This window comes from Austrofundulus limnaeus, unplaced genomic scaffold, assembly GCF_001266775.1.
Source record: "Austrofundulus limnaeus strain Quisiro unplaced genomic scaffold, Austrofundulus_limnaeus-1.0 Scaffold55, whole genome shotgun sequence".
Lineage (NCBI taxonomy): Eukaryota > Metazoa > Chordata > Actinopteri > Cyprinodontiformes > Rivulidae > Austrofundulus > Austrofundulus limnaeus.
In genome coordinates, this window is record NW_013952457.1 from 1,030,442 (window position 1) to 1,043,508 (window position 13,067).

The 13,067-nt window shown below is 40.1% G+C and overlaps 2 protein-coding genes across 2 annotated transcripts in view; one reads left to right on the top strand and one right to left on the bottom strand.

Moving 5' to 3' along the window:
* Positions 1-7,810, bottom strand: part of eefsec (eukaryotic elongation factor, selenocysteine-tRNA-specific) — a gene marked incomplete at its 5' end in the record, with an annotated part of 9,652 nt that extends 1,842 nt beyond the window's left edge. Inside the window, 6 exon segments of the mRNA XM_014009078.1 lie at positions 448-604; positions 2,129-2,752; positions 3,804-3,968; positions 5,448-5,544; positions 5,736-5,943; positions 7,450-7,810. Of these exon segments, the coding sequence (XP_013864532.1) occupies positions 448-604; positions 2,129-2,752; positions 3,804-3,968; positions 5,448-5,544; positions 5,736-5,943; positions 7,450-7,750 (1,552 nt within the window).
* A 497-nt stretch (positions 7,811-8,307) lies between these two features.
* ruvbl1 (RuvB-like AAA ATPase 1) overlaps positions 8,308-13,067 on the top strand; it is a gene marked incomplete at its 5' end in the record, with an annotated part of 6,162 nt that continues 1,402 nt past the window's right edge. The window contains 7 exon segments of the mRNA XM_014009082.1: positions 8,308-8,599; positions 9,996-10,082; positions 10,186-10,318; positions 11,115-11,266; positions 11,696-11,785; positions 12,506-12,655; positions 12,740-12,803. Coding sequence (XP_013864536.1) covers positions 8,459-8,599; positions 9,996-10,082; positions 10,186-10,318; positions 11,115-11,266; positions 11,696-11,785; positions 12,506-12,655; positions 12,740-12,803 — 817 coding nt within the window.

Genomic DNA, 13,067 nt, shown 5'->3' on the forward strand with positions numbered 1-13,067 from the left:
GTGTGTGTGTGTGTGTGTGTGTGTGTGTGTGTGTGTGTGTGTGTGAACGTCTGAGTGAGCACAAGGCAGAGAAGAGGATGTAGGTGAGGTTCTCTTTCCAAGATGTTTTTGTTTTCTCTTCCCTCCCGGTGCGGAGTCGTGGGTTTTGAGCAACAGAAGGTAAAATAAACACTGATCAGACTTCCCCCGGAACACGAGCAATCCCCAGAGGAATTCTGGGAATGTGGCTCGGGATGTCAGGCCTGCCGCTCTGACCACATCCTGAAAACTCAAAGAAATCCACAGAACAGGCTCTGGAGATGTGTGTGTGYGCTAACAACAAGGAGAGCCTCGTGTTGTATAACAACAAACTTAGCAACACTTTTTGAAAAGTCGTTGCGTTTTGTGCGACGCTCATTCGACACATTTTAACACTGCAGGGATRGATGTATTATGTTAAACTGTTACCCGGTATGCGAATCTTGAACTTCCCACTCTGTCCAAAGCCTCCCTCGATGACTCCGCTCTCGCCTGTGGACAGCGTGACCTTTAACCCCACAAAGAGCTGCAGATTRGTCTCCTTTTTGAACAAGCTGCGGCCGATCAGAGAGTACTCATCAGTCACCTGAACACCAGACAGAAGGCAAAAAAGGAAAACAGAAGAGTGAGAGCTGAATAAAGGCAATAATTAAGTCACTGCACAAAGCAATATCATTGTGTGACATATTCAAATAGCAAAAAAAACTGCAATAACTCACAAAGGAAAACAACGAGCCAATAATATATTTCAGTTACACCTATGTTGCCCAAAATACCCACAGATGATTTTAACAATATCAACTTTGTGTTGTTTTTTTTATGATGCAAATCTAAAATGATCTAATTACGACTAATTGAAACATATCTCTGCTGTGTCACCATGTTTCTTTCTGTCACTAGGATGTTTGAAGAAGAGCCATGCCACGTGAGTCAAAGCGTCTGCTGTCGGCTCCATTCTTCCAGGTTCATTGCAACATTTTTTATTTTTATTTTTTTTGTAGCATACTGTACTTGCATTTTTTGGCTAACCCAAACCCTATTACTAATCTGATAACTGGAAGGCACCGCACTGTCTCRAACACCACTAAGTCTTCCTCTCTCTGCTCTTCCTAACCTTTATTYCTTCCTGAACTTTTGGCCTTAGCGACCCTCAAGCGTGACTGATCTGCTGATAAAAACAAAACAAAACAAAAACCATACAGTTGCCGTACATGTTTGACAGACCGTATGAATGGTGACTAGACGAGGACGTCACCTCTCAACACTAACGTGCTCCGTTGCAAGTGAGCAAATTCTTTAAGCTCCGAACAGAACTGCCTCATTCTGGGGCTGAACGGCAAATGTAACGTCACAAGTCCACTGTCTGACCCCGCCGCGCACAGGCTGTTCCCCTCCGGAGTGTATGAGCGGAGCTGTTGACAGCCCGAGGTGCTAAAGCAGGAAACTGGTTCACACGCTTGACCCCTGAACTCCGTCTGACCCCGCCTGCACGGAGAAATGTAACTGTAACAGAAAAGCGCGACGAGAGCTGTGGAGTGCATGGCGTGGAAAACTGGCTCTAAAATTCTGTTGCTCTGCAATAAATTGTAAAAAGAAGAAAAACTTTAGCATGAGAAGTGATAAACTAGCTCAGTATTACAAAAGAAAATGTAAAAGCAAGTATGATTTCAGAAACAGGCGGAAAGAAAGATTAAAAAAAGGACGGCGCTCAGGCATAGCTCCCAACATGTGGATGTTTGCGTGGCACTCAGGTGTGTCCAAACAGCGCCAGCAGCCGCTGACAGTGAGACGGCGACTGGCGTCTGTCGGCCACCCACGCGAGCCTTTGTCACAGCACATGCTAAGGCATGAGTGCCACCCATTCCTCAGAGGCTGCGCACCAGGACTGCATATGCATGATTGTTTGTGAGTACGTGTCTGTTTGTGAGCATACAATAGGGGCTCTGTCTGGAAGCCACGCTCCAGTGCTGCCAGCAATGAGAAACATTCAAAGAACTGGAGCGAGAAGGAGCGCAAGGTGACRGTGAGGGCAGAGACACAGGAACAACACTCAAAGGATCATGGGATAGATGTTTTTTTTATGTAATGGACAAACTGGACTTGCACTCACCCGCTCCACCTGTCCCTCCTTGTGTTTGGTCTTGTAGATTCGCAGACCGGGCAGTGAAGTCTCAGCGTAGCTTTTATCCTCAAACCCGTGCAACAAGCGGCCTTGGAAGGCGAGCCGGCATGCGTTGGCGTGGATGTCCGAGTCCAGCTTGGAGCCAATGACCAGACAGAGCGCGGGACATGTGACCGGTCGCTCAAACTCCAACAAGGCCCACTGCTCCGGGTCGATCCCTGAACTCCCGTCTCCCTGACTGGAAACATATTCGTCCTGGTAGAAATACTCCCTGTCGAAAGTGAAGGCCGTTTCCAGTGAGCAAGGCTCCGATGGAGCTGGTTTAGAGTCAACRGGGGGCAGGCCGAAGAAGGTCACCCTCGCCATGACCGTCTCGTGACCCACTGTGATGTGGAACTTGACACGGGTGGCAAGAGGGCCCTTGAAGTAGCCTATCTTCCTGACAGAGACAACAGCTGCGTAGAGGGTGCGCAGGGAGCCCGGGGTGCACACCAAACCTCGCTCCAACAGCTTGGGGTYGAACTGAGTCACGCACACGCCCACACGATCCCCCTGCATGGCCCCCGACACTGGCTTCCGAAACATCTGCACCGACTTTATTTTCTTGGTCACCTGAGAGCAAAAAGATACAACAACCAGCTGAGTTCACAACACAAACGACAAACATCATCTATATGAATCTGATCAGAAGACAAACAACAGCACACAAGGAAAAGTTTTACTATTTGGAACAAAAGAAGAACATAACTGTTTGTAACTCATAACTTACCTTACAACATGTTCATGTACTAAATAAAATSAACATTAAAATGGTAAATATGAACATGCACATGTAAAACTTCTGGTTAAAAACAAACAAAATATTCATCCTCAAAATGTTGTTAAAGTGATAAAGTGGCCCAATTTCCTTACATTTTTATGGCAATTCAAATATAATACAAAATTACGATTATGATCGTGTTTAATTTCCAAAAAAAAACATAAAAAGTTAGGCTGCTTTATTTATTTATTAACCTTTATTTAACCGGGCAAATCCAAGGACTACATATGTAAATTAGCAGTTATGCTACAATCTKGCTCATTTACAGTCTATACAGAAGTMTAAGMATRTTCATTAATGTKYACTGTCCTGATTAGACRAAAAAAGGAAGAAAAAAAWTACTGATCTCTTTTGCAAGGGAGGCCTGGGCTTTACTTTGTCTATTTAAGAAGCAAAATACACACAAACAAAATATCAAATCCAAATAGGTCTAAGTCAATTATTCAGGTCGTATTTTCACAGTATAGAAACCAAGATTTATTTTTTTAATTCTAAAAAAATTGTCATTTGTTAACCAGATTGTGGTTACAAGTGTTTGTTAATTAAGCCATCTGCTGCCACCTAGAGGTGAATGTGAAAACTGCAGACAAACAAGCAGAATGTGCCTTTGCATGTGGTCCTAATTACCCTCCTCTTTCCACCCACACTCCCCTCGTCTTTTCCTCAAACTAAACTGAAACATCCTCTGAACCCAGTCGACCATCCRTCCCTCTGTAAGAGCACAAACAGCTCGACTTACGAGCCTCTGCGTGATCCGCAAAATGTATTTCCATGACACAGGAACGTTACCTGCCTGTAAACATCAAAGTTTAAGCAAAGTCATGTCCAGTTTTTGGAACAAACCTTCAGCACTGGGATTTCCACAGTATCATTAACAGCCAGGGAACCGTGCAAAATGGTGCCGGTCATGACTGTTCCCTGTCCACGGATGGAGAAGCAGTGGTCCACAGCCATGAGCAGGTCACCTTTGGGGTCTCTCTTAGGGAGGTATGTCTGTTTCTTCAAAAGCTGGGGGGGCAGAAAAAAAAGGGTAACCGCAAATTTAATATTGCAAGAATTTGTGTGTGGCAAATACAAACAAGCAGAGAGCCAGGCATTAAATAAACTCTTTCTGTTTGTCCAACCAGTCCAACAATACTTTATTAAAGGGGATTTGAATTGTCAGGTAGCTTCAGTGAGTGTTGGCATTTTTTTTTCTCTAACCCTAACCCTGTAAATCCGAYCATGGAAAACTTAAAAACACTTCAGTTTTATTTTTCATGTTGGCAAAAAGCACCATTCTATAAATGGATTGAAAACCTCTAACAAGGGTTCAACAGGGTTRGAATTTTTATGACTGCCAAGGTTATAAAAGGGAGACATTTTCATAGTTAATATTCAGCAAGTCAGTGTGCCATCATATTCAACAGCCTGATTTTTAATTCTCCATTTTAAAAAAATCATAATAAAAAAATGGCTATCAATAAATTAAAAAGTAGTAAACCCTGAAAAACTGCCTTATGTCCACCCCCTTGCATGACAAAGTTTTAAACTATAGTTCTTGTGCGACTTATTAGCACCCAATATGTGTAAAATGGACAGTTATAATAATTTTTGTGGGTTTTAAAACTATAAAGCCAAGTTTGTCCATCAGAGAGAACTGTCCAGAACATAACTAATACATCTTTGTTAGATTTCTAATAAACGCAGGTTTCTAGTAAAAACAAAATTGCAAAACTCCGCAGCTCATGTGCTAACCAAGACCAGAAGGCAGGGTCATATTACACCTGTTTTAAAATCATTGCATTGGCTCCCTGTACATCTTAGAATTGATTTCAAGGTTCTTTTACTGGTTTTTAAATGTCTTAATCATCTTGCGCCACCTTATCTGGCTGAACTGTTATTGCCCTATGAACCGCCACGAACCCTAAGATCCTCTGGCACTGGATAACAGYTCCAAAAATCAGAACACACACATATGGAGAGGCTTCTTTTCAGTACTGTGACCCTCGTCTGTGGAACGGTCTGCCTGAAAATGTGAGGGCTGCAGAGAGTGTTGCAATCTTTAAGAGCAGGCTTAAGACACATCTTTTTAAACGTATTCATTGAACTGTATTTTATCTGATCATTACATTTTTTAATGATTGTTTTTATTGTATTGTTGTTATTGTTGTTGTTGTTTTTATGGGTTTGTTTATTGTGCATAATTTTGTACAGCACCTTGAGCTGCTTTTAGTATGAAGTGTGCTTTATAAATGAATAAAACTAAACTAAAAACTAAAATGTCAGAGCTTTAAACAAAAAATACATTATACCCTTCATCCACCAAGCTGCTTCATCTTTATCATTTACACAATAGAAGTCAGGTTATAAACATTTTAAGCAAATTAACAAAATATACTCTTTTTTTACAACTATATCTACATTTCTGGTTTCATGAGAACTCACACATTGTTTTAAGCTTCATTAGTTACAATTATAAGACGCAGGTCTGTTTCCACTCCTTACCTCGATTAACTGTGGCACTCCCTGTGGCTCCTCTGTGTCAGGGGCCTCTGGGCCCCCGGGCTTCGCCGCCACAGCAATCACCTGACAATCCTTAAATCTGGCAATTAGAAAAACAGTGACAGTGAAATGATTTCAGGGTGTTATGTTAAAGTTTTATGAAGAACGCAACAGGTTTGATAACCAAAAATTGAAAGTTACTGAAAGAACCAACTATCTGTCCAGGTTAATATTTCAAAGCCACCRTTTCTACACACGTCCTAATAAATGGTTTTGCTCATTAGTACAAACYTGGTGCTCTCCAGTGTTTTGTGCAGCCTCTTGGTCATTTTCTCAATGGTACTCTGTCTCTTGTTAGGGGGCAGCAGGTCAGTCTTATTCAGTACGACCACCATGCGGGGGCAGGTCAGCTCTCCGATCAGCAGACACTCTGCAGTCTGAGTCTGCACGCCTTTCACCACATCCACCACCAGGATCATCAGGTCAATGATCTGTGCACCTAAAGAACAGAAGACATTTTTAAAAACGTAGAAAGTATAATGAGCTGAAGCAGCACATTTCATCCCAAAGACATCCAAGTTTTTCTGGTTTTGTTTTAAAAAAAAACATCTATGAGAAGATGAAAAGCAACACAAACAAGAAACACAGGGGCCCAAAAATAACAACAAAACAAGAGGGAAAATTAGAGGCAAGGGGGCGTGCAGGAAGAATCAAAAGCTAGAGGGTTGAAACTGGAGCTGCTCACTTGGTTTTCTTGCACCCCCACCCAACTTTGGCGCTGCTCTTTTTCCTGTGCTCCCCACTTGGGACTGGAAGGGAAGTTTAATGCATACCCCAATCTACTCCCTTTTTTTCCTTCCCTAATATACAGCATGTGCCACCCAATGGCTGGTTTAATTTACCTTTTTTTATGCACAACAGTGCAGAGTTTAAGGCTTGACAGCCTTCAAAAACATGAACAAATCCACTATAATCTGGTTGCTTGTGCTGAAGATCATAAAACTGTGAGTTACAGAGTGTTATTAAGTGAATGTTCGGATTTATTTACTCAGAACAGCAGCTGCCCTCCTCATACTTGCACCAGTCTTCTTTAACCATTTAGTTTCCACAGCAAGAATGCACCCCCTGCTGGAAATATCAAACTGGCTTTCAACTGCTGTGATAAAGTAGCAGGAACAGGATCCTACTGTGGCTGAGACTTTAACACTTGAGCTGACTTGTTTTATTACCTTTGTCTTTACATCTGCCAACATAAGCTAAATATACACTTACACTTAATTGAGTTGTGTTATTGCAAAGATTATGACAATTATACATTTTGTAAATGCATTGCATTTAAATTTTGTTGGTTTTTTTCTATTATGTTTCTCCTTTTAATGAACAAACAGTCCAGTTATTAACCTGCTCCAGTCCCATGATATGCACTTGTAATGCACTTCATGTGCAGAGAAAATATTATATAAACTGAACATATCTGAGGGTGCAATAGCTTTTTAATTAAAACTCTGAGATATGCAACTTTAAATTATTTTATGATTATCAGTTAAAATTAGTAACAAATTGTACATTTTAAAAATAATAATAACATCAGAGGATCAAGTTTATAATGCCCTAAAGGGTTTTCTGAAAGGAAATTTGATATTTAGACACAAAGCTATTTAAACAGACACACATTAGCTGTTTGACGTTGTTCTCYTTTACATGTTTAATTTCATTTTGCATTGGCTTCTTCTTGCTGTTGTTTATTAAGTCTTTTTCCCTACATTTATTGTTTTACATAAGAATGTATGGTTGTCACTTTAAAAAGAAGGTGTTATTTATAGTATTAGTAGTGAATTAGATCTGGTGCTCCTTTTACATTTTGTTGAAGTTATGTTTTGATAGTCAGATCAGATCAGATCATCAGATCAGATCAGATCAGATCATCAGATCATCAGATCAGATCAGATCAGATCATCAGATCAGATCACATCAGATCATCAGATCAAATCAGATCAGGGCTCACCTCCAATGATAGTTCTGATGAGAGAGGCGTGGCCCGGACAGTCCACCAGGGTGAACTGAAGGCTGTCGTACTGCTGCCCTCCGCTGTCCTGCAGGTGATCAGGAAAATCCACCGTGAAGGAGGAGAAGCCGAGGTCCAGCGTGATRCCTCGTTCGCGGGACTGCGGGTTCTTGTCGAAGGCAGCCGTGGAGGCGGTGCTGCTCAGCGCCCTGGCGAGCGACGTCTTCCCACTGTCGACATGTCCGAGCACCCCGACATTAAAGTTCAGCGTTTTAGTCCGACTGCCAAGCGACTCAGACATTTCCCCTGATCTGTCGTTGAAGTTTTATCTAAAATATGAGCTGGATCTTGAATTCAGCACGCTCTGCTGTTCGAGACACGCCTCTGTCGATAGATATTCTTATCAAAATCTTATAATTAAGATTCTTCCATTACAAAAACAGGACTTTTAACTTTAAGCCAGCTACGAGAAACTACCTCCAACCTTGGTATCCAAGTCATCTTCTGGAAAACGAAGTAAAGCGGAACCTTAGTTTTTCTTAGCAAACAAAGGCCAAAAAAATGAGTTGATGTAAATTTATTACAGCCTAATTGTAAATATTTATTAAAATGTTAATGATTTTTGTATTCTCTTCCTTGTTTTAATGAAACATCTTTATACTAATTCAAATTGTTTTTGTTTCCTCTACAACAAATTAAAAAGAAGCACAAACGGAAATGTAAACTAATGGGCGGGGTTACAGAGCATTAAAAAACGATTGACACATCTTCTATCCAATCAAACTCACAAATGTTTTGACATGGTCCAATAGTTTCTTTACGCCTAAGACAGGCGGAGCCACACGGTGTCATTTCCGCTTGTTTCCCCTAGTAACTCACATGGAAACCTGTGTTTTGAGTTTCGGCGCGGACCACTACAATAAGAAATTATCCGAAGCAAAGGCGGCTTTTTCACCTTAAGAGTGAGCAGCGGTTTCGACACTATACAATTATTATAAACTGCACAGCTATGAAAATCGAGGAGGTAAAAAGTACCACGAAAACTCAAAGGATCGCCTCACATAGTCACGTCAAAGGACTCGGGCTCGACGAGGCCGGGAATGCTAAACAGACAGCATGTGGACTGGTCGGCCAGGAGGCTGCAAGAGAGGTACCGTTTATATTTTACTGCACTTCCAGTTAGTCATTTACCCCCATATATCTGTACTTTAAGAGTTTTGCAAAGACTATTAGCTCACTCACTCATAATAGTTTTTGAATGCTAAGCTAAACCCGTTAGCACACTGCACCCCACCATCTCATTCACTGGTCAGTAGAAAGCTAAGGCCATAAACCCATTCTTTAAGCATTTTCCTTCAAGTTTATGATCAATTTAGTTAGTTTTCCATTAGAGCTGATCAGTTAGGAAACAAAATATTAAATTCAATTCAAAAAATTTATTCATTTAATTAAAAAGCAAACCACTATATACAATAGAAAACAAAGAAAATACACAAATCAAAACTCAAAATAAAATTAAATGAAAGGTAGCAGAAGAAGAATAAATCTTATAATGTCTGCCCTTTTTATCCACAGAATATATTCAAACATAATTTATAATAATAATATAATAGTTATAATAATTAAAAATAGATGTTGATGACAGAAAAAAGCTAATGTTTTGCAAGAAAATAAACGTATAGTCAATACATAATAATAATAAATAAAATAAAATAATAATAATGCATTAAGTCAAGATTTTTTTTTCATTCACAAAATTAGTGACTAAAAGTTACCTTCAAATCTGATAAACTTCATATAATATAATAATATCTGAAATATTGTAGGTCGAAGGTTATGGCATTAGTTCTTTTACAACTAGTGCTCGTTTTTCTTTCAAAGTTAGTTTATGCAATAAAAGTCATTTCTAAAATCTGGGGTTCTATGTATAATACAGTTACAATCAGCAGGTTAAATCATTTACGTAATTAAAAATAGTACATTATGTCAAACCTGAAACCCTAGAAACATCAGTGTTTTCTTAGTGAGTTTACGCACAAAGACAACAATGACATTTCTAGACTCATTTGACTTCTTCAATATGTTAACAAAAGAGCATGTTTCCCTATCGTGTGGAGCTTTTGTTTTAAAATATCCATTAAATAGACAGTTTGCATGCATGGTCTAATAAATTGGAAGTATAATAGCTGTAGGATTTAGAAGAGAATCATTTAAAAATACTTTTTTTGCCTAATTAAAACAACATATTTACGCATCTTTTATGGGCTGCATTTGTTTCACGTTGCAATAAATATTTTAATAGATGATCTCCAAGTTGAACTGCTGACATGCTGAACAGCAAATTTTTTACTAGTAAGCAAGATTTCTTCAGACGTTTTCAGATTTTTAAATATATTATTCTCTATTACTGATGTCAGTAAAAGCATCATGAAATTATTTGCTTTATTATTATTTTTTTCAACTTACAAAAATATTTTAATAAGCATTTTTCTGAATTGTTCCTATACACTTATATTGCATGATAGCATTTGTTTTTTTCTCTTTAGGCCTGTGGCATCATTGTTGAGATGATCCGCTTCAAAAAGATGGCAGGAAGGGCAGTTTTACTGGCAGGACCACCTGGAACAGGAAAGGTTAGTGTGCAGTGTTCAGTATACCATGAAGCATGGTTAAGCACAACTTTAGTTGTTGCTGCTTATTTTTACTCTGACTTTATTTCTGCTTTCCTACCTTCAGACGGCCCTCGCATTGGCTGTGGCGCAGGAGTTGGGAAACAAGGTGCCTTTCTGCCCCATGGTTGGCAGTGAAGTCTACTCGACTGAGATMAAAAAAACAGAAGTACTGATGGAGAATTTCAGGAGGGCAATCGGTGAGTGGGAATTGAAATTCAAACTAAGAAYGGTTTTGTCTCAAAAGGTTTTGTTGTAGGAAGAAGTTGGTGTAACTTGTTAAGATGAAAACAAAAAAAATGTCCTTTGAATTATTTTAGCAGCACTTTGTCCGTCTACAAGCACAGATACTCTAAAGTTTGAGATCAAATTTATTTTAAATTGAAATGTTAGGTCTTAGATTTTGCATTTCTTGCTGTAAAAAGACGTTACCCATTAAGAAACCACTAAAAAGGAAATGACTACTTTYTTTATGGTCCTAAACTGTAAGAATTATGAGTTTAAGGAGATGCTCATTTTTTTTAAAGGAATAAAATGACAGGTGAWGAGAAAGGGTTTATCTGACCGCTGAAGGGACCTGTTGACTGTGGAGGAAATGGAGCTGAAATAAAAAGTATTCATTGGCAAATTCGCTCCACCTCCTAGAAAAGTATCTGCGGGGCWGAGCGGATTTCGTCCAAGGTTTTTTCATCACCTTGTCAATAAYGGCACAGTCTCTGCCTTAAACCCTGCCTCCTGACCCTCGGCTCAGAGGATCAGGCACCTGTTCTGCTCATACCCAGCTTCAAAACTCTGTGAAAGAGAGTGATCRCATTACAGTGAACGATGCCCTGGCATTTCAAAGGCGCGCACACACACGTGTCCTTTCCTGTCATAAAATACATAATTCTGCGGTCTGAAAGATGTGAGGCTTAGCTGATGTAGGAGTACAAAGACCCGATTGAGGTCTCGTTCTGAAGTGCGTTTGTGTCTGACGGTACCGCCGCCCACATTCAGGGCTGCGCATCAAAGAAACCAAGGAGGTGTACGAAGGAGAAGTGACAGAGCTGACCCCCTGTGAGACGGAGAATCCTATGGGCGGCTACGGCAAAACAATCAGCCACGTCATCATCGGCCTAAAGACCGCCAAAGGCACGAAGCAGCTCAAGGTCAGACTGGTTCTTTCATCACCATCCATCACCGACTGTAAATAATCTGTAAATTCTCAATATTTTTTGAATAAGCCAAGAATAAATGATTATTAAAGTTTTATTTTCGTTTGAATAAACTTGTTAAACTTATTTATTTTTATTGGTTTGAGTTGCGTTTGCCATAAGTAAAATATTTGATTTCTGTAGTTCTTTCTTTAACACAGATTTAACAGTTTTATTTATTTTTTTTACTTTTAGGTAATTGTACAAAATCTCACTTAAAGGGGACCTATAATGCAAAATTCACTTTTTAAAGCTTTTGTTACTCAACTTTGGGTATGTACTTCTTAAAAAACAGTCCTAGGACCAAAAAAATGCACCCGGGGGCATCTTTACTGTAAGTAAANGTCTCCTTTAAATGATAACAATGCTGTTATTTCTTCTCAGCTGGATCCCAGTATTTACGAGAGTCTTCAGAAGGAGCGTGTGGAAGTGGGAGACGTCATCTACATCGAAGCCAACAGTGGAGCTGTTAAGGTAAACTTTTTCACGCTTTTTGTTTTGCTGTTGAAAAACCTGCAGCAGAGTTGGAGATGTAAGGCAGGTTGCAATAAAACTGGCTGAGTTGTAATTAAAAACCCATTCTGTCTCTTTGTTACTTTTCTATAATAATTATTTCTTTTGCTGTTCAGGTTTAATGAAGTTAACTGTAATTTTAAGAAAATGTCTATAGTTTCTATAATTAAAATTTGGCTTTTTTCCTAACTAAAGCTTAACRTTCTTAATGTTTAATTGGGTCAGAGTTTAGTGGGTTTTTTGTCTCCCCTGTCAGTCCTTCATGGTATCGTTCTGCTTTTATCTCTGTCCTGAAGTTCTGCTGGTCTCTGAAATGAACGTCTCATTCTTGTGCCTTTTCATGCTCTATCTGTATATCTCCCATCACGCAGTGGGGCTTGCTGCCTGTGTTGACAGACTGCAACGGCGGTTCTTTTAATCGCCGCAGGTGGGCCGGGGGCCTCGCGGCGGCTGTGGTTAGATAGTGGAGGAGGGGGATGTGGGGGGTCCTGGTCACCCATTTGTTACTGTTGACAGCGATCCCATGAGCTGCCTCCTCCAACCCTTTCATCCCTCAGCCACACGTCGTCCTCTCTGCGGCGGGCTGGCAGCAGGACTGCACACCTGCTCTCCCTCCTCCTGCCTTCTGTTTCATTGCAGACGGCAGTAAAGCTCAGCTTTATGGTGTTGTTTGTTTTGCAGAGACAAGGGCGCTGTGACACCTTTGCGACAGAGTTTGACCTGGAGGCAGAGGAGTACGTCCCACTGCCCAAAGGTGACGTCCACAAAAAGAAGGAGATAGTCCAAGACGTCACGCTGCACGACCTGGATGTTGCAAACGCTCGACCCCAGGTACAAACCTGACACACGAAACACAAATTAATCCATCTGCTCGCTTCCTACAAGAGGAGTAACCACACCCTGTCTTCACCCCAGGGAGGTCAGGATATCCTGTCTATGATGGGACAACTGATGAAGCCCAAGAAGACAGAAATCACAGGTAAAGATTKATTATAATATTCTACTGGTTATCAGGCCCACAAAAACACATTACCTTTAAACATCCAAGTAAATTTTGTTAAATGGGTAATATCACGTAAAATCAACTTTTTTGAGTTTTATATCATGTTATAATGTTATACTCTCATAAAAAACCTGCCCAAAGCCTTGCTTTGACTCATTCATGCGTTTGAGAAATCCTGCAGTGTATTTAGGAAGCCATGCTGAGAAGCAAAACAAATAAAAAGAGGCGAAATTTGAATGG